The sequence below is a fragment of the Lepus europaeus genome, chromosome 7 (genome assembly GCF_033115175.1).
Source record: "Lepus europaeus isolate LE1 chromosome 7, mLepTim1.pri, whole genome shotgun sequence".
NCBI lineage: Eukaryota > Metazoa > Chordata > Mammalia > Lagomorpha > Leporidae > Lepus > Lepus europaeus.
In genome coordinates, this window is record NC_084833.1 from 119,161,918 (window position 1) to 119,183,505 (window position 21,588).

General features: G+C 46.4%; 1 protein-coding gene across 1 annotated transcript in view; it reads left to right on the forward strand.

Annotated features, from left to right (window-relative positions):
• The first annotated feature begins 533 nt into the window (after positions 1-533).
• Positions 534-21,588, forward strand: part of BARX2 (BARX homeobox 2) — a 77,890-nt gene continuing 56,835 nt past the window's right edge. Inside the window, exon 1 of the mRNA XM_062198463.1 lies at positions 534-720. Within this exon, the coding sequence (XP_062054447.1) occupies positions 534-720 (187 nt within the window). The remainder of the gene's footprint in view (positions 721-21,588) is intronic.

Here is a 21,588-nt window from a genome sequence, read left to right on the forward strand (position 1 = left end):
TCCCCAGCGGGGCGGCGCGCACTCTCCGCCGCGCAACACACATACACACGCGCGCGCGCGCGCGCACGCCCTGCGCACACCTGGAGCCTGTCCCGAGAGGGGGCGGGGAGGAGAGCCCAAGCTGGGTGTCTTAAAATAGAGACGCCGGCCTGGGAGCGCGAGACACTGGGAGGCGGCGGGGCACGCGGCGCGCAGGTTGGCGCGCGGGTCTCCCGGGCGGGGGCGGGGTGGGCGCCGACGCCCCTCGGCTAGAGCACCCGGCACCTGGTCCGCAGGAAGTGCGCGCTGATTGACAGCCGCCTTGTCCCCAAAAGGCTCCGCGAAGATGCTGGTCTTGGGGTGTGTGTAGTCGCGCGGCAGGCGCGCCCGGTGCCCGCTGCCTTCGGCGCTCGCAGCCCCCCGCCGCCTGCCCGGCTGCTGAGGAGCGGGGCTCAGGCCCCCTCGCCCCTCGCCGGCGCGCCAGCCCCGCGGCCCCGGCCGGCCGGTGCCCTCGCAGCCGCGCTCGGGCCGGCGGGCGCTCGCCGCGGCTCACCATGCACTGCCACGCCGAGCTGAGGCTGAGTTCGCCCGGCCAGCTCAAGGCAGCCAGGCGGCGCTACAAGACTTTCATGATCGACGAGATCCTGTCCAAGGAGACCTGCGACTACTTTGAGAAACTCTCGCTCTACTCCGTGTGCCCGTCGCTGGTCGTGCGCCCCAAGCCCCTGCACTCCTGTCCGGGTAAGGCGCCGGCTGGGGGAAGGGGTGCGTGGGCGGCCGGCTGTGCTGTCCCACCCGAGGGCCGGGGGTCCTGTGCCTGCGCCCCTGCGCGGGCTCCGGACTCCCCGGCGGCGGCCGAGGCAAGCCGGCCAGGCAGGGCCTGGCGCCGGGGCGGTGGCGCACAGGCGGCCGTGCCGGAGGCGGGAGCGGCGGCTGCGGGGCCTGGCTGGTGCTGCCCCGCCGAGACCGCCGGCCGCTCCCGGGCTGTGCTTTCCAGTCAGCGCTCGGCCGCGGGCCCCGAGGCAGCGCCCCAGAGCGGCTTCGGGAAGCGGTGGCGTGGGCTTCTCCGCTGGGGAGAGCCGGGTGGCCTTGCCTGTCAGTCACCTCGCGCCCCTTGCCCGCCGGGGCTGTCGCGAGGCGACCGCGTTGCCGAGGTTCGCGGCAAAACCCGCGCATTCCCCGCGCTTGACAAAACGACAGCGCTCAGGGGGACGTGGGTCTGCAGCCCGCGGCGCCTGAAATGACCAAAAACTGACCGCGGTCAACACACACACACACACACAAAATCCCAGAAACCCGTCCTCAGGTCTGCTTGCCTCCTCCACGCGAGCTGAGACCGACACGCTCGTAAATACCTGGACAGAGTTGTAGGCTTACGTAGAAAATAAATCCAAAAATGTGGGGAAAAAAATTTGGGGGGACATTAAGCTCCAAATTTTAGAGTGCCTTGAGGAAAAAAAAATTGAATCAAATTGTAGCAGAATTTCTGTTAAAGGTAATTTGGTATTTTCAAACCAAAAGAAGCGTTGAGGGTATGTTTGCTGCATCGGTGTCGCGAAAATAAATTGATTGAAATATGCGTCCTTGGGAAACGCAGACGCTTTGAATGACTTTTTTTGGAACGTTGCAGCCAAAAGCGTGTTGTTGTTTCAATGCTTGTTGAAGCCCTAAATAGAACAATCAGCCCATAAATAATAAACACGCACAGTGAAGTCGTTTTTTGAAGCTGGTTGTTCCTACACGCCTGTGGTTGTAAAATGAGTGTCGTGTTCACTGACCTTTTGAAGTAAGATTTGTAAGGTGGAATTAGGTCTGCTGTCCCATAACGAATCTCGTACCGCTGGTACTGAAATACTGATTTTAAATAAGACTGATGTAAATCAGTATAGACCTGAAATAAGAAACCGATGAGATGAGAGATTTTAGAAATGAGGTAGAAATCTGTGAAGATATTTTTACATATGTGTAATAGTCTTTATGTTTCTAATTTGCATATGTCTGTCAAAGGGGAGGTAGGCTGAATTTTGTTTTGAGCACAGATAATCATATGCTATAATATCTGCAAGGATCCGTTTCAATCACAAGTAGTCACACATCTGCAATCTACAGTGTGCTCAGACTGGGACCAAACCGAACAACTTCTCCCAAGCACTCTGATATAGCCTAGTGCTGGCAACCTGTTCAGTGCCTTTGCCTGCATTAACTTGAAGCCAGCTTTTCCTGGCTTCTGGGAGTCACCGAATTGGATCATAGAAGCAAACATGCCAGAAATAGAGTAATAAATCGCCTTAGTAAACAGTTACCCTGTCAGTGCAGGCTGAGTAAGTTCTGTGGTTTGGTGAACCTGGGGTGGGAAATAGTCAGAGGGAAATGAAATGATTCACATGTAGTTCGTGAGCGTGGAAAGTAAGCTGCACGTATTTCAAGGGCTGAGGTTTCGCTCAGCTTTGCCCTGGAGAAGTTCGTTGATGGCCTGTGGCGAGGGTGACTGTTAGCAAGGATGTTTGTTCTTGCCCTGTTCGTCCAGTGCTTGCTTTCTTCACATTGTTGCTTTGAAAGCGTGCCATAGTTTTTCTCTAGTTGAGATTTAAAATATAGAAACTGGGATTTTCCAGTGGAATTGAACCCATAAAAACTGGCTACAATAGCCCCACACTTTCAGATCATCAGCCTTCAGTGGGTTTACGATTACAGTTAAAGCCTTGACATGTATTAGATCATGGGAATCCCATTAGTGCCTTCTTGGGGGTTTCACTAATATCAGACGTTCAAAGCATTTTTTTGTTGTTGTATTCAACAGATGCCTTCAGAATCAAAAGTCTTAGATTGGATGAACATAATCTTTATTTCAGAAACTTAAGAAATGTACGATAAGTTGCCGCCATTCCTAACGAAACTATAGTTTCTTTTCTGGATGAGGTTAAATGTTTAACACTTTGGGTGGAACCAATGCATAAATAATTCAAATTATGTGGAAGACATAAATTGGAGTTGAAGTTACTGAATGTTCTCATCCTTTTCTTTTCTGACTTCCTGAGGTTTCAATAATTGCAGCTGCAGTGAACTTAGGTAAAATAATGACGACTGAGAAAAAGTTTCCATCAAAATTAAAAATAGTTACCAGCATGTACCGTGCATACATGAAACTGGAGTAGAAAGAGAGCTACAGATCTAAAAAATCCTCTGCATAATTAGGCAGTCGATGTTGTTTAGATTGAGTAATCCAGATGTCAGTGGCTGGCTCTGCATCTCCTCAGGCAGAGGAGCAGGTGTTCAAGTAAAATGAGAAATGGAAATGTTTTTCATCACGCAGAGCATCACCTGACGGTGATTTGGTGTTAGATGCTCCAGTCTTGATGAACTACTCACCTTCAGAAATCTAGTGTTTACTTTAACAGACACTTTCTTACAGTAATTTTCTTGCAGTAATTTTAGTCCTAGAAAGCTGTCTTTACATTTCTTTTAAACTTCCCAGTTGAGTTTTTAAATCCGTTCGATAGCCAGCGAGAAAGAGAATTCTTTCCTTCTAAGCCAAATGAAAGGGAAGTTTCTCATTACATTTAAAAAATCAAACTTAAAAAATCCGAGCATGAAAGAAGCCTCCATTTGTTAAAAAAAAAAAAAGAAAAAAGAAAAAAAAAGACCACGGGTGAGTTGTGGAATACTTTGGGAAGTAATTTAATATATGACCTGTTGGTTTTGGTTTTGAATAACAATAATCCACATTGAGAGTAGAAATATATTGCATTTGGAAATCAGTAATTACCGCTCATAAACATTAACACGTTGACAGTGATTGAAAGGCCAAAAGCAAGGCCACCTTGATGGTATCATAAATGCTGGTGATCTTCGGGGTGCGTTTGTTTTCCTTTTCTGGGTGTGATTAATGTTTCTTGGAAAAGTTGCATGAAGCAAGCAGGCTTCCTAGGGTGGGAAGTGTTGCAGAGGGGTCTGCAGGGATGTGCTTGGAGGCCTGGCCTGAGCTTGACCCTTAGAAGCAGGCAGCATTTGTAGAGTTGAGGAGCGTTTGGAACAACGGGGTCTCTGGCTTCACAGATTCAAGGATTTAACAACTTTCCCTTAGGATTTTCCTATGAGAGTACTAATAAGTGAACCTATGGTGCTAATTACTTCTAATTTATTATAATTGTTTACACTTAGAATCTAGCATTGCCCTACATTTGTTCATGCAGATTTGAGGGGGGAGGGAGTTAGACACTTGAAAGTTTTACAACCTCTGGCTTGTGTGTGAGTTTTAAGTATTCTATTTACTCCGAAGCTCTACTTCCTCTCCCCCCTGCTTTGGCAGAATGGTTGTGTTGAATCTCCCTGACCTTCAGTGGGCCTGACCACTGAACTGTGGAGCTGGAAGTGGACCATGGAACGATTTCCTCAAATAGGGGAGCCTCTCCTGCAAAGCACCAGGGTCCTCTGGCTTCGGCAGCGTGGTTTCCGTCCACTCTCTACACGGCAGGCCTTGTCACAGCACTTAATGACCAGGAGGACTTTTCCCACTTGGTTACATACCTGGGATCAACCCATACAGTCACACCCTGGGGATAGTCAACCAACCAATTAAAAGGGGCATTTGGGGTAGGGTGTTTATCTTGGGAGGTGACATTGAGAACATTTTATCCTTTGGTGGATCTAAGAGAAGCAAGTTCTTTGGGGTGATGTCCTTGGGCGCATTTCTGTCATAGAGATTGTGTGTCATCCCAGCGAAAAATTAAATGAGGTGGCACAGACTGCGTGTGACTACATTAGGACTTAGGGAGTTGGCTACTGCTTCCTGGTGTCGGCTGCGGTGTTTCCCCAAATCTGAGCTCTGAGTTGGAGACCAAACTCACCGAATCTTGGGAAGCCAAGAGTCGAGAACTGGAACGTTAACGGAAAAGCATAAACCAAGGTCTGGGAAAATGCTCATTTTCCACGGGTGTTTGTATTGCTGCCAGAGGCACATAGGCTTTGATAGCAATTACTCATAACTGGGCTCCTGTTCCCATTTGAGGGGTAAATAAGTTGAGGGGCACACAAGATCCAGGATTTCCTGCAGGGTCAGGTTATGGTGGAGCTGAACTGGTATCACGTTCCTCCTCAACTTTTATAACTCCTTTTAAACTGGAGAGGCCATGGGCTTTCTCCAGAGTCCGTTTTAAGTCGTAGATAGCTCATTAGCAGTGTCTTCTCTGGCTCTGATTTTTTCTAATAGCAAATGGGAAGGTGTTTAGAAGTTTTGTTCTCACAAGTTGAAATGCCTCTCCCAATGTCCAATCTTCAATGTCATTTAATACAGTAATTTAATCAGCAAACTTTTGCATTTGTTTGGTGATGGCACTGTCAAGTTCATTATTTTTAAACTATTACTAAAGCATGACTGTCACCTAGGGTGTTTGAAAAATTCCTCCAAAATACTTGCAGAACCATTGCCAAGCCCTCTTTGCTTATTTCTAGAGTAGATGATGGGCAGCTTGGAATTGGGATAGGGGAGCAAATTGACAGTGTAATTCTTTTGCCTACCCTGTGTAGTTTTCTCTCTGAACTCCACCTAAAAGCTGCTATTGCCTGCAAAAGTTGTCAAATTAACCTTGTTAAATACAGGTGAAATCAAACTGTACATGTATTAACTCTTCTGTGAGGCCAGTTTGCTATAGAGATGCTGGTGTTCTTGCTGGTTGTATGAAGGGGCTTGAAAGAATTCATGGGAAAATGGAATTAAAGATAAGTATATTTTGGTGTGAAAAATTTTAAATTCCATGCATAGTTTTTTCATAGTACATATTCTTTCATGAACTTTTTAAAGATCCCCCCCGTACTGCTGAATGGAAGAGGGAATTTGTGATACAAGCCTCCACGGTATTTCTTAAATGTAACATATCCCAGGAATCTGTATGAAAAGCATTGTAAAATGTTATTTACATTGTAAAGGGAAGTTGAAAGAAAAAAAAAGAGAGAGAAAGGTCTAGGGAAAAACAGAGAAAGTGGGTTTCTTTGAAATTCTTTTTTAAAAATTGATTTTCATTTTGTTTGGAAGGGGGAAGGGAAGATCTGTTATCTGCCTGTTTACTCCCCAAACGCCTGCGACAGCCAGGGCTGGGCCAGAAACTTGGAGGCCAGAATTCAATCCCGGTCTTCAAGTGGGTGGCAGGGACCCATGTATTTGAGCCATCGTCTGCTGCCTCTTAGGATGTGCGTTAGCAGGAAGCTGCAGTTGGAAATGGAGCTGAGGTCTGAACCGAGGCCCTCCGGTACAGGGGCAGGTGTCCTACAGCTTCACTGCTGGACTAAACGCCTTGCAGTGCTGTGTCCTTCCAAATGGCTCTCCAGACAAAACATAGGTGGCTTCTGAAATTCTCTGTCAGTCCATGAGTGGTTAATGGCTAAAACGGATTGTGATTTGAGGCTGTGGTGTTTACTAAGATGTTGCTTGGGACGCCTGCATGCCGCTTCACTCTGCCCAGGTTTGAATCCCACCTGCGCTCCTGACTACTGTAAGTGTGTACCCTGGGAGGCAGCAATTGATGGCTCAACTGGTTGGGTCTCTGCCCCTGACATGGGTTACTGGGATTGAGTTCCTGGCTTCTGGCTTTGGTCGGGTATAGCCTCAGCTCTTGCAGGTATTTGGGGGAGTGAACCAGCAAATAGAAGATCTGTCTGTCTGCCTTTCAAATACAAGAAATAAAATCTACTTAGACACATACTAGGGTCCTTTAAGGGGAGAGAGGCTGAAAGCTTTGACTCTGATCAGCACCTTGCATTCACTGTGGAGGTCTGTGAAAAGGTTAAGACAGAACATTTTTAAATTTTATTTTTATTTATTCGAGAGCCAGAGAGAGACGTAGAATGAAGGAAAGAGAGAAGAGAGAGAGAGAGGGCACCCATCTGCTTGTTCACTCCCCAAATGCCCATGTCGGCAAGACCTGGGCCATATCCAAACCAGGAACTAGGAACTCAATCTGGGGCTTCCTTGGAGTGGGTAAGGACTCAGCGACTTGAGCCATCTCCCATGCTCCCCAGGGCGTGCGTTAGCAGGAAACGAGTCAGGAACCAGAGTCAGGAACCAACTCTCCGATGTGGGACATGGGTGACCTACCTGCTGGACTAAATGCCAGCTCCACCCAGAGAATTCTGAGATGTTATTTGTACTCTATGTAGAGGCCACACCACAGGAGGAGCAGAGAGGAAAAACCTGGTAAGTCACATGGTCTGAAGCTCCCGCACATGCGTGAAGCTCGTGACCCATGAGTGTTTTGGAGCGTGGATCCCACTTGTTCTGCCCTGAGTGAGTTAATGGGCATGAAGTTTGTGCATCCTGTAGATGAGCCCTGGACCAACTCTTAACTGGAATATGGTCAGAGGGCTGCGAGGATGTGGGGGAGGTTTAGAGTTTAGCCTCACTTTGCACCTCACTGGGGGATGGTACTTTGCACTGCAGCCTTCGTGGAGTTTGTTCTTAGTGTGACTGTAGAAATATTCTCAAAGCTGGAGGAGCTGCCTTCTACTTCTCAACTTGCAGAGGCCCCAAAGTGCTCCTGGAGCCATCGCGAGCCCCGGTGCTGCAGGCTGTCGTTCTCTTGGGAGCAACACGACAAGGACAAAAAAAGAAGGGTTGAGGTTATTTGTGGGAGGAGTCTGCACGTGGAATTTGCCTCACTGGTGCCTATCTGCTGTAGCTGCCTGATGGGGTTGGAGTGGGGGTTTCTCCCTCCGCGTCAGGCAGAACAAAATTGGAATTTGTTTTAGGAGTTTTTAATAACGGGCTTCAGATCAGGACCTTGCACAAACTTAGCGGTATTAGCAAAATAAATATTCTCCAGGAAGAGAGTTTAAAAAAGAAAACACAGAAAACCTTTGCAAACACTCAGGATTTAATTTTTTTATTGCAGTTTATAACGGTTAGGAAAAGTGTTGTTAAAGTAAATGCTCTAAATAAAAACACAGTTAATTTTCCATTACAGTGTCTAATTACTCATCATCACCAGGGCATTTTTATATGGCAATTTAGCTTCTTGAAAGTGGAAACTTGGCACACGTGTAAGGAAGAGCGCCCTGCACCTTAGATAGATATCAGAAGATGGTCTAATTTTATTTGGGCTGGAGCTGGATCTTACGTATGATTGCTGTGAAGAGAGGAGGAGAGGAGGCCTGTGCCCGTAGTCACTGAGGAGAGCTCCGATTTCTTTAGCGCCCGTTGAAACTGAATCCGCAGAGCTCATTCTGAGTGTTCGAGGAGGCACAGGTCCATCTCCAGAGGGCTCAGGGCTCCTGCCAGTCACCAGGGGCGCTGACGTCAGGACTACTTGATAGGCCCAGAGGGCGGCTGTGTGTGCGACCTGGCTGCACGGGCAGACGGCGCTGCGATGGGCACAGCCTTCCTTCTGGAAAAGGTCAAGATGCCGCCTCAGGGGAGCCAGGGCAAGCTGAGGCGCTCATGGGCTTTTTCCTCGTCTCTCCAGCCTGCCCCTGGGAACACAGCTTTCTGGATATCGGGGCTAGGTCGGAGTTTTCATAGCGTATGTTGAGCAGACTGGCTGCCACTTACAGATGCCAATGTTCTTTTTTTTTTTTTTCCTTGGGTCACTAGTGTAAAAAACCCAGCCTATTATGAAAGTACTTCCAAAAGTTCATGGAAAATGGAAGGAAAAGTTTATTTTAGTGCAAAAAAATGTTGCAATGCATGCATAAGTTTTCATAATACTCATTTTTCCCTGTGATCTTTTGAAGACCTCTCATACGTGTGGATTTTTAAAATTTTTACAGCAAAATAAATTTGTCTTTTAATTCCATTTCCCACAACACTTTTGAGGCGCTGTCATCTTTGATCAATGGCATCATGAAAAGTGAGAGGATGATCTTATTTGAGGATCGCTTTTGACGGGCCTGGTGGAATTTCATGGAAGTCACAGCTGTGTTTTCATCCCAGGAAATACCTGGTAATGGCAGGTCAGGTCAGAGAGACTGATGAGTCAGCTGGCCAGCCTCTGTTCCCGCCCACCTGCTTCTCTCCCAGGGTTCCTTTCGCTCTGTGACTTAACCATGACTGAGACTCAGAAAAATGATGGTTTCACAAACAAGGCTCCAGTCACGTGTGGATAGATAGAAGGGTAACTTGGATGTTTAGTTTACACAATATCCAGGCGCGTTGACCTACGTGTTTCCCTAATGCTAACTTATGAGGCTAGAGTACCCACGTTGCGCTTTCTTATCCTGGGCAAGGAGAGTTGCTGAGAATCCTCTTCCTGACTGCTGCAGTATTGACCCAAAGGGAGCTACACACTTGGGAAAAATGCTAGAAAACTCTGTATGCCGAACCTTCTTATGCATAACAATAATAGTAACTGTGATTTTTTTTGTTTGATTGGCTGATAGGTAATAGGCATTGGACCAGGTTTTTTTTGATCATCTTCAAAACATCCCTAAGAAATAAAGTATTTTTATCTTCTACTTTACGAATGGGGAACAAGGGAAGTTAAACAACTGACTTAAAGCCGTAGACCAGAGAGAGAGCTCTTTCAAAGTCGTAGGGCAAAATGCAAGTAAAAAAAAAAAATGGATGAAAGCTACAATAAGGCAATTTATAGAGCTGAAAATCTAGCTGAGCAATCAACAAGAAGGGATGCCCAGCCTCCCAGGTAATCAGAAAAACTCAACTTAAAAAGAGACACCACTGCTGGCCCATCAGATAGGCTGAAATGAAAGAATCAGCAGGCTTAGCTGATGACAAGGGTGTGCAGCAGCAGATAGTCTCAGATGGTGCTGGTGGGAGTGGGACATGGCACAATGATTTGGGACAGCAGTTCGGGGACACCCAGTCGAGCTGCAGATGGACCTAGCCTTGCACTCAGTGGTTCCACTTCTGTGCGTGCCTTGAGAAAATAGTGCACATGTGCAAAAGGACACTGGTAGAAGAGTGTTTGTTTCTGTATGTGAAAAAATGAAGACAATCCAACTGCCCTTTCAGAAGGACATAGGGTAAAATAATATGTGCTGTATACATGCAATGAAATCCTATGCAGTGATGAAGATAATATTGTAATTCAGGAATTCAGAGCTCAAGAAGAAAAACCAGTTGCAGATTGATCCATATAGTCTGATACGTTTTATATAACAGCTGAAAACATGCAAACTAATACCATGTGTTGGTAAGGGAGTTGGGGGAATAGGATTGGGGAGTGCTCACGTGTTTTCATTTTCCAGTTTATTATTTATTAACAGGAAATGGCCAATTTTGAATATGACTAAGCATTACCACGTGGCAAATGTGGGCATGGCCATGCTGATGTTCGTGCCATTGCTCTCTGTACTTTTCTGTATATTTGAAATTTTCCCAAATATAAGCATTGAAAAGTGGTAGTATGGGAGACCACACATGTCCATGAAACTCTTAATCTTGAGGAATGGGGGAAGGATTTCTTAATAGCGTTCCTTATCTGGAAACAGAAGCTTTTACATGCTGAGCTTGTTGTATCTGGTCCCCCTAGTAAACAGACACAGGTACAACTCACACCAGAACCACCACTGTGGCTTGAGAAGTTGACCTGGCTGTTGGGGGGATTCATCTCTGTTCTCCCAGGAATGTTTTGCCATGTGAACAGTCTCTGAGTTGGGCACTCACTCTCGAAGGAATTGAGAAGCATTTTTTGTTTCTGACAAAATAGACATCAATAAACATGCCCGAAAGAGTTGTTACCTTTATCCTTTCCCTCCTTAATGATATTTCAGTAAACAACCTTTGCATCTTGTTTTTTTTATTTTTTATTTTTATTTATTTGACAGATAGAGTTATAGACAGTGAAAGAGAGAGACAGAGAGAAAGGTCTTCCTTCTGTTGGTTCATTCCCCAAATGGCCACTACGGCCGGCGCTGTGCTGATCTGAAGCCAGGAGCCAGGTGCTTCCTCCTGGTCTCCCATGTGGGTGCAGGGCCCAAGCACTTGGGCCATCCTCCACTGCTTTCCTGGGCCACAGCAGAGAGCTGGACTGGAAGAGGAGCAACCAGGACAGAACCTGCGCCCATATGGGATGCCAGCGCCGCAGGCGGAGGATTAACCAAGTGAGCCATGGCGCCGGCCCCCTGCATCTTGTTTTTTTTTTTTTTTTAACAAGTAGGTGATATACTACTCTTGGCTTTTTACCTCAGTGGTCCATTGATATCGATATTGTCTATTACATTATAGACAGAAATTGTCTAGGAAGGGTGGTGATGGACTATCAGAGAACCTGAAAATCTTAAAATAGGGCTTCTTAGGGACAGCTATTTGGCCTAGCTGTTAAAGTACCTACGTCAGAGTGCTTGGGTTAGATTTCCAGCTCTTGATTCCAGTTTTCTGCCAATGTAGACCCTGGCAGGTAGCAGTGATGTTTCAAGTGATGGGGTTCCTGCCACCCACAAGGAAGACCTGGATTCAGGTGGGCCCAGTCATAGCCATTGTGAGCTTTTGGGGAGTGAGGGAGTGGAAGGGAGCTCTCTCTGTCTATTTGCCTTGCTTTCTTTTCCTCTGCTTCTTCAATAGCTGAAATACTTTTTTAAAGCTTTATTTACTTATTTGAAAGGCAGAGTTGCAGAGAGGTAGAGAGAGACAGAGAGAGATAGAGACAGAGAGAGAGGGGGACAGAGGGGGGGAGGGAGAGAGAGAGAGAGAGAGAGAGAGAGAGAGAGATATCCTCTATCTGTTGGTTCACTCCCTAGATAGCCATTGCAGCTGGATAGAAAGTGGAGCAGCCGGGACTCGAATCAGCGCCCATATGGGATGCCGGCACTGCAGGGTATGGCCTTACCTGCTTTGCCACAGTGCTGGCCCCCTGAAATATTTTTAATAGAGCTCATTAGCAGGAAAGAATGTTTATAGTGGCTTCTGAGTATTATTTATCTATGATAATATTCTATAACTGTGATCTGATTTCGGAACTTTGCTAAGGGAATCATATCAGAGACTGTGGGAGGAGGGAATGAGCTGTTACCATGGAAACCCCACAGCAGTGTCTGTTACCAGTTGCTTGGAAGAGTCAGCCTGGATAGATCACTTTACTCCAGAATGACAACTGTAGTGGCAGGTGCTTTATTCAGCCTATCAGAACAGCCAAGGCATTACAGAATAGCCCCACTTAAGCAATGCTGCTTTTAGGGATTTGGGCAGAAATGTGGCGCTTTGGGAGCCCTGTCTTTTTGCATCCCTGCAGAGGGAAAGCACTCTGCAGTGTGAGGAAGTAGTTTGTGCAGTTGAGAGTCTGCCAAGCATCTCCCCTCCCTGGACTGCTCCTCTCTGCCTAAATAAATCCATGTGCAGTGAATCAAATACATCAAATCAAGCTCTCAAGGACCCTCACCCCACCTGGAGCCAGAGCCAGTGTCACTGCGCTTGCATTGGTGCTTGTGCTGCCATGGTCAGCAGGAATGAAAGCCCACAGCAGGAGGACTGTGGTCAAATTCCACGTGACAGAAGGATGGCGGAATGGAGCATCTAGCAGATGTGTTCCCAGTGTACAGACTGTACAGCGTGCAGGCATTGTTGGAGAAAGCCCTTCTGCAACTCATGGTGCCCTCATGATGGCTGGTGCCAATCAGTCTTTCTCTGTTGAGCTTTCCTATCTTGGCAGTAAAACTCTATTCCTCAGGGCCGGCGCCATGGCTCACTTGGTTAATCCTACGCCTGCTGTGCCGGCATCCCCTATGGGCGCCGGGTTCTGTCCCGGTTGCCCCTCTTCCAGTCCAGCTCTCTGCTGTGGCCCAGGAGGGCAGCGGAGGATGGCCCAAGTGCTTGGGCCCCTGCACCCACGTGGGAGACCAGGAAGAAGCACCTGGCTCCTGGCTTTGGATTGGCACAGCACTGGCCGTAGCAGCCATTTGGGGAGTGAACCAACAGAAGGAAGACCTTTCTCTCTCTCTCTCTCTCTCTCTCTCTCTCTCTCTCTCTCTGTCTATAACTCTACCTGTCAAATAAATAAATAACCTATTCCTCATAAAATGGACTGTGTAGGCAGCAGATACCAAGAAGGACATCCCAGAGAGCTGCCATGTCACTCTACTGAAATAAATAAGAAAAACCCGCCAGGGGCGTCCTTCTGCAACCTGTGGTTTTTTGCTCACTGGCAACAAATCTGATAGGTTCACTCTTGAATCTTCTCTTTGGAACTGTTTAGGAAAAGACAAGCGAGGGGATTTGAGGTATTCAGGGCAAATATTAAGCAGATTTCACTGTGGGAGAGGGCAAGGCAGTGTTTTAATTACAGTTCTAATCTAAGTCCTTTCTTTTTCATGACTAAATATTTTACTGGAATAATTGGTAAATCACCCCAGAAGAGCTTTTCCTGGGAGAGGGTTGTTAGTTTTGTTATCCCTGGCTATTATGATAACTGGTTACTGCTCTTAGCACGTTGGACAGCTGTGTATATTGGGAGCATTTCTTTTAAGCCTATTTATTTGAAAGGCAGAGAGAAAGAGAGAGAGAGAGAAAGACAGAGATCTTCCATCCGCTGGTTCCTCCTCATATGACTGCAATGGCTAAGACTGGGCTGGGCTGACACCAGAAGCCTGGAACTCCATCTGGGTCTCCCATGTAGAGGGCAGGGCCTGAGCACTGGGCTGTCTTCTGGTGCTTTCCCCAGAGCTGGATGGGAAGTGGAGCATCTGGGACACCAGCTGCCGTCTTCTGGGATGATGCCACAGTGCCAGCCTCTGGAAGCATGTTTTAACCATCGGTATAAAGCAAGGCACAGGGAGCATCTTTTTTGGTAGGCTTTCCTTTTGTTTTCTACTGGGGCATTGGGCCTTTGGGGGTGGAAACAATTACCTGTCTAGGCATAATGTGATTTGCTCTTTAGGGAGTTGTGCAATAGACATAATGATCCTAATAAATATTAACCATGAGCCAGGCACTACAGCAGGCACTTGTATGCATAAACACATTTTAGTTAAATGGAGGCCCTATATGAAATAGTTATTACCAATGGTTTTAGGTGCTCCAAGTGAAACTCAAGGAGGTTAAAAATTGGCCACAACATCACATAAGTTAGTCACAGAATTGAGATTGGAACTCATGTCTGTGTGTTTCCATATATAAGTGCTGTACCATGTATAATTATAAGCAGATGGGTTGTCTGTATCTATGTTTCTCTCTCCTATCTGCTGTCTCTTTCTTTCTTTGTATGTATACACACACACACACACACACTCCAATTAATGTGCCAGCTCAATAGGAATTGATTTTGAACGTACTAACTCATTTATACTTATTTATAATCATTTCATTTGTGTCTGTGAGTCATTGCTTCTGATGATTTCCTGGGTTTCTGGATAGTTCCAGAATTCCAAGAGGCAGTGTAGTTTTGGGAGTGACCAAGGTAGATGGGAGAATGTAGACTTGTTGCTGTTAGGCTGTGGGACTGGTGACTTCATTTCATTGTCCCTGTATTGTGCTGTCCTTGTGTTTGTGACATTTGCTAAGACTTTTTGTCACTGTACTTCCATGACCTGTAATTCTTTGAATAAAGCTTTTCCAGGGGAGTAAAAGGTAGAATTTGCACTTATTCATTTATTATTATGAGTTAGAGAGGTAATGCTTAACAACTAAAAGCCAACAAACACCTTAAGAATTAAGACTTGCCATCTATTTCATGTAATACTGATGGGAGCAGTTTCTGGGAATCTCTGTTTTTAAAATGCTTCGTCTGCGATGATAATGACAAATCAGGGTTGGGAACGACTGTAGAGTAGAGAGCAGTGCTGAGATTGGTGTAATTTGCAACCCGTGACAAACACAGGAAAGCATTCCCATGGAGCGAGCCTAGTGTATGAGTTTTGAGTCAGACAGTCTTGGGTTTGTCTACATGTTATTGTCTGTGTGATCCTAGGCAAGTCACTTAACCTTACCAACATTCAATTTCCTCATCCGTAGAAGGAAGAAAATAATAACGACATAATAGTAGTTAGTCGTGTAGGTTAAACAAGATAATGTATATAAAGCTCTTAGCGTAGTTCCTGGCAACCAACTGTACAATAATTCGTATCATCTATATTAGGAATAACTATAATAATAAGTTTGCCATGGTGAACTGAAACACACTCATATTGGGAAAGATTATTACTCTTGGTGAATTAAGCACATGAAGTTGAAATATCTTTAAAAATCTGTTTTACTCTAGGGCATTCTTCTGAGTTATGCCACTGCAGGAGACCCCTGGCTGCCTGGGTGGTCTGTGAGTTGTTTGAGTTCAGAGTCGTCAATAGGTGGGATTTTTTCATTCCTTCCACTTCTGTTATATAACATGAATTCAGAATCTTGTCAATTCATAAAATGAGTGGCACAAACAAGTCAACATCGCAGCCGCACAAAAAGTGCCTTGTAACTTCATTTTTTACAAGAGTTGCTCAGGATGAATTGCCCCTAGGAAATGTTCCATCCTGCAGCTGTACAGAGCCTCAGAACCATGCTAGAGAAGTGGCAGAAGTTTGATTTCTTTGGAAAACAGAGACAGGAAGAGTCTTGTCCTTGAGAAGAGAATCAGAGTGTTCATTTTCTCTGATTCCACGGCACTGAAAGAGAAAAAGAACTCTGTTGAGACTTCATTTTCTAATCAGGTGGTGTGGAACTCGGTGCTAGTTTGCAGGCTCAGGTTGGCTGGGACTGGGATTCAGAGTTAGTGCCAAATGAAGCCCTTGTTCACAGCTTTGACATTGCTAGTGGGGTCAGTGCAGGAGCCCATTCTGAGTGGCCACGATGGATGCCCGGTGTGGGGAGGGCTGTGTGAGTAAGAAAGAATTCTCCAGGGATTTTTCCGGAGTTGTGGTTTTCATTTGGTCACTTGTGAGGTCTAGTGTGTCTGGATGAAACACTTTAACCAGTGAATGCCCTCCAGAGGGTGAGAAAAATTCTCCTATGAGATGTCGTCCCCTTCTAAGGTGAAAAAGAAGCCGCAGTGAAGAGGGTGGGGCCTCTGGCCAACCATTTATAATGAGGACTCGTGCAAGCAATGACCTCATCCAGGTTGAGTGGTGGGTGGGGGCCAGGTGGAAGGAAGCAAGTGGGATCAGATACGGCAATGTGTCATCATTGTGTTTGTGAAGAGTGGGGAGACTGACTTGGTCCCCTAAGATCCTCAGCGGGATAGAGTGTGAATTTTCTGAATCAGTGTAACAGGCCTCAGTGGGAGACCTGGGTGTTTGGCTGCTTGTTCCGAATATGCTTTGACACAGACAGATTCAGGAAAGCAGAGTGCATGTGTTTGTGTCCCTGTAGGAGGGGACATAGGCAGCGATGGGTGGCAGGTGGAAAAGGGATGTGGCACATGGGGAACAGAGTAGGGGTAAGGAATCAAGTGAGTCTGCTGAGGCACAGACCCTAGGCGCTTGCTCAGCATTGGTTGTCTTCCAGGAGGAGAGCCAAGTGCGGAATGAGAATGGAATATTTCGTTTGGAAATGGCCCTGTGAGTACGTGCTAATTTCAGAGGCGTTCCTCCTAACTGACAGGCGTGAGTGGCTGCTGATTGGGCAATGCCCTGCCCAGCCACACAGGTAGCCCAATTATCGTATATTTAACGATGTATTAAAGGATTTCACCATCGTGGGTCACCGGAGATCATTATGATTGTATGCTAATACAGCAGTGGGGCTCATGCAGCCCACTCAGCAAACTGTGTGTCCCAGAGTTAGCAGGGAAGCAGGGTTCAAGTGCCTCTGTTTCTGCTCTTGGTAAAATAAGGCTTCCCTCCCCAGTGTACCGGAGAGGAGCAATTTGAAAATATACAGCCATGATGAGCTTACAGAGACTGAACGAGAGGGAGCTGTACAGTCCCCGGGCGATTACCCGGCTGCTGTGATTTTGAACGGAGCTAAACCAGGTTTCACCTAAACCTGTGCTGCCCCCTATTTGTCTGCTGCCACACACTCTGAACGCTGTTTACGTTTGTAAATGTTTGAAACGAAACGAAAAAAAGGAGCGCTATTTCGCGACCTTTGAACATTCCGCGACACTCAGGTATCGCAGTCCGCACATGAAAAGATGAATTGGAACGCAGCCACGTGCACTGTTTCTCTGCCAGCCATGGCAGCTGTCCTGTCACAGCAGCGGAGGTGAGGCAATGGCCCGGAGACAGCAGGGCCACCAAGCCCTTTACAGGGAAAGTTTTCCAGCCCTTGAACCGGACTCCTGCAAGCAGGATACCTCAGCTGTGAAGTAGGGTTCTTACTGATCCACAACGTATGATGTCATTTCGGGCCACAAAAATACCTCCTTTGATCCGTCCCAGGCTGGGGTTCTGTTCTGTCACCCTGCGCTGTGGGCACGGCTGGGAGGTGGAGTTGAGTGGGGGAACCTTGCAGGGGGAACCTTTCACACTGAGATCAGGCCCTCTGAGCTTCCAGGCCTTTCCAGAAAGAATGCCAGGTTCTTCTGCATGGACAGAGCGGTCAGCATTACAGGGAAGCAGCTATAACTCAATCAAGCGGTATTGACTCTTTCTCTTTGCCGTCCCAACCCTCACTGGTTTTCCCCAGGGGGACCCGAGGAGGACCCCCGCAGGGAGGAGAGGCTGGCAGCATCCACAGTTAGGCTTTTCAGTTTGGGGTTTGGGTGACAGTTGATATGCTTCTGACTTGACTTTAACTTGTTGCCCAGCCCTAGAAGTAATAGCCCTACCCAGAAGTTTGCACGGCTCATCACTCTGCTTGGGAAACGTGCACCTCTTTGAGCCTTTGGGGCTTTCAGCTACTCAGGGTTGAGAGCTACCCGGACTTTGAGGAAGAGTGAAGCGTGAGTCTCGGGTGGCTGTGGCTCGCTGGTTTCCGTCCAGACACTTGGATCAGGGTGAGCTCATGAAGCCCACTGGGAAGTCGGGGGGTATGAAGTTATTAACTGATTTGGCTGCATGTTCCTATGCATGGTGGGGCTCACCCAGCCAGCAGGCTGAGGACCATGTAGATTTAGCCCTTACCAGCCAGATGGAGTTGGAAAGGGGTATGCACAGTGGAAGGTTGATCCATTTCAGAGGAATAAATTATTCGTCTTGGAAGGTAAAATCCTACCTCCAGGAGAGGTCTGTGTGGTACAGCTACCCCTGATTTTCTTACTCCAAATGGAAGGTGAAGTTCTCGAAAACAGTAATAAGCACATAGGACAGCTCACACTTGTGTAACAGTACTGAGTGCCCGATGTTGTTCTGCATGCCTTACTTTAATTAACTTGACTCCTACCATGACAATGGAGGGGAGACTATTATTTTTCTCATCTGATGGAAAGGAAACAGACACAGGGAGGAAGAGGGAGAGCCTTCGTCTTGGAGGAGGAGTATAGAAGAGGAGAGGAGAGGGCATTCAGGGCAGAAGAGAGAGAATTCCACTAAGGACTGATCTCTGTTTTCTGCCATGCTGCTATAGAACAGAAAACCCTACTCAAAAACTATGATCACTTTGGCACAGTGCTTAAGGTGCCACTGGGGATGCCTGTAGCCCATGTGGCAGTGCCTAGGCTCCAGTCCCAACTCCTGGTTCCAGTTGCCTGCTAATGCAGTCCCCTGGGAAGTAACAGGTGATGGCTCATGTGGTTGGATCCCTAGATCCCTGTAGAACACTCTGCTTGTGTTCCTGTTCCTGGGGTTGAACTGGCCCAGCCCCAGGTACAGTGGGCACTTGGGTTATGAACCAGCAAATAGGAGCTCTCTGTCTCTGTCTGTGCTCTTCAAGTGAAAGATATATATATGTTAGAGGAGCAGATAATGGATCCAACCTGGTCACACTTTTGGCAACTCTGTTGCCTAACTTGGAGCATGAACCTCCTGCAAAATTTCCTATTTTAAGAAATATGGTTCTGGGGGCTGGCTTATGGTTTAGTAGGCTAAACCTCAGCCTGCGGCCAGCATCCCATATGGGTGCTGGTTTGTATTCTGACTGCTCCTCTTGCAATCCAGCTCTCTGCTATGGCCTGGGAAAGCAGTAGGAGATGGCCCACATGCTTGGGTGGCTGCACCTGCAGGGGAGACTCGGAGGAGGCTCCTGGCTCCCGGCTTTGGATCAGCTCAGCTCTGGCCGTTGAGACCGATTGGGGAGTGAACCAGTGAATAGAAGACCTTTCTCTCTGTCTCTCCCTCTCTGTCTATGACTCTACCTCTCACATAAATAAATAAGTAAAACCTTAAAAAAATACAAAGAAGAAGTATGGTTCTGGGTACTGGGTAGATCCTCAGCAAAATGTTTTGACAGAATTTCTGATTTCCTTTCATTATAGATTTGATTTACCTTATCTAGTTCTTTATTTCCAGGCTGTAAAACTGTCTCCAGAGTGACTAGGACATTTTCCCCTCTTCGGTGCCATAAAATTCTTACACAGCTGAAATCCTAGGGAGTGTATAGGTGTCCAGATTAGCAAAGTAAGTTAATTCAGGTCGATATTTTATCCATATGCTTCCCTGCATTAGGTCCTGTTTCAGAGTGGACACAAGTTTGACAAATGTAATGATAATTCTTAATATTTAAAAAATTAAATGTTAAGTAGGTAAAAATACTTATAAAATGTAGACAGGATTCAACAACAAAAGTCACTGTGCACTTCCTCCTCATGTAGGATCTCTGTCCTTAGTGTGTTGTACAATGTGAATTAATGCTATAACTAGTACTGAAACAGTACTAGTACTGAAACTAGTTACACTGTGTTCTATGTGGATGCAAACTGTTGAAATCTTTACTTAACATATACTAAATTGATCTTCTGTATATAATGATAATTGAAAAATGAATCTTGATGCGAGTGGAATGGGAGAGGGAGCAGGAGATGGGAGGGTTGCAGGTGGGAGGGAAGTTATGGGGGGGAAAAAGCCATTGTAATCCATAAACTGTACTTTGGAAATTTATATTTATTAAATAAAAGTTTAAAAAAAGAAAAAAATGTAGACAGGATTTATAGAACAATACGGTATACGCTTCTGTATACCCCACCACCCAGCTGAAGAAAAATCTCACGTCTTCCAGAAGTTGCCTGTGCACCCCTGCTGGTGCTGCCTCCCTCCCCCGCGTGAGCCCCCAGCACCTCAGCTCTCTGTTCTGCTCTGCCTTCCTCTGCCGTGTCATGCGTTTGTATCCCTACACCATATACCGTTTGGCTTTGCTGCTTGATGAAATTTATGTCAGTGTAATCATACCGCGTGTGGTTTTTGTGACTTGCTTTCTCACAGGGGATTGCGTTTCTGAGATCCGTGTTGGCTGGCTGTTTCATGCGGCTGCAGCCCCTCATTGCTGCTGCTGCCTGGGGACCGGGGGTGGGTCTCCCCCACACCTCTGTTTACCCAGTTGATCAGTGGACGCTTGCACTGTTTCCAGTTCCTCTCATTAAAGATATTGCTGCGTTGCACATTCTTGTTAAATTCCTTTTTATAAACCCGTATTCAGGTAGACTAATATAAATGAAATGGTTTTCTCTTGAGAAGGGCAATCCATAGATTAATGAAAATTATAATAGCTATTCCTGGCACAAAAAATTGTAGTTTTTATTTTGGAACACATATTACCTCTTTGAGTTTATTTATAAGTACTTTTTGGGTTAATTATTTTTCCAGAAGTGAACAATAATTTGTTTATTTTGTGTTCTAAAATGAATCGAGCCATTTATTTTAAACATCTTGGGAAAAATGAGTTTTTTTTTAAGTTAACAGTAAAGGATTTTAAATATTAAGTATTAGAATGTGAAGTACTTTCTTCTGTAACTGAAAGATTGAATAACTTTAGAGCAACGAACAAAAAATCCTGGATTATGTAGGTAAGATGGTTTATTTGTAGACTGGAAATGTTTATTTTTAACATTTAAAGAAAGATAGCTTAAAAAGATAGACCTGAACACCCATCTGAAATAAACTGCGGAGTTACGCAAACACGAAGACTGAGGGCAGGCCATCTGCTTCCCACTGTGCCTGGGAAGAAAACCGAAGCCCAGAGGAGTTCAGTCGATTGGCCAAGATTCTCTAGAACAGCTACACAAATCTGTGGTTACATTTCTGAATTGGAAAGCCACAAGCTTCTTTTCATAGTCATCTTTCTGCTTCAGTGCGCCTTGCTTTAAATTATTCACTATCATTTTAAAATCAGTAATAGAATCTATGACAGCTCAAGGTTTGATTTTTAAAATTACGTCTCCGCACCTTGTGGACGCAGTGCGCCTGGGGCAGTTTTGACTGGGTTCCTGTAGCCTGGTTTCTGGCAGTCACAATATGGCCATTGTCTTACAACTCGCTTGTGGCCGGTGCTGTTGGAAGACAAGCACTAAGCTTGACGGATCCTGTTGTGTCAACAGCGAATGGCACCAGCCTCGTCCCACAGCTTGTCCCCAAGCTGTCCCCAGCGCCTTCCCTCTTAAGGAAGCAGCAGCTTTGCAGGAGCGATCTTAATGAGGTCATTTGGATTAGATTGGGTTAGTGGCCAGCAAGGTCCTGATTTAGGGCTGGGTGTGAGGCTTTTCATGTTCTTGGAATCTCCCTGACCCTCCCCGTCACAACCCCGCAGGGCCACATCCAACCCTGTCCTCTGTGTCCAGCCTGAAATAGCCATGGTTCAGCATGGAAGAAATTCACCTCCCTAATCCCTCCTGAGCTGGTGAGCTGTGCATTTGCCAGGGGGATGGGGGTGGGTTTTGA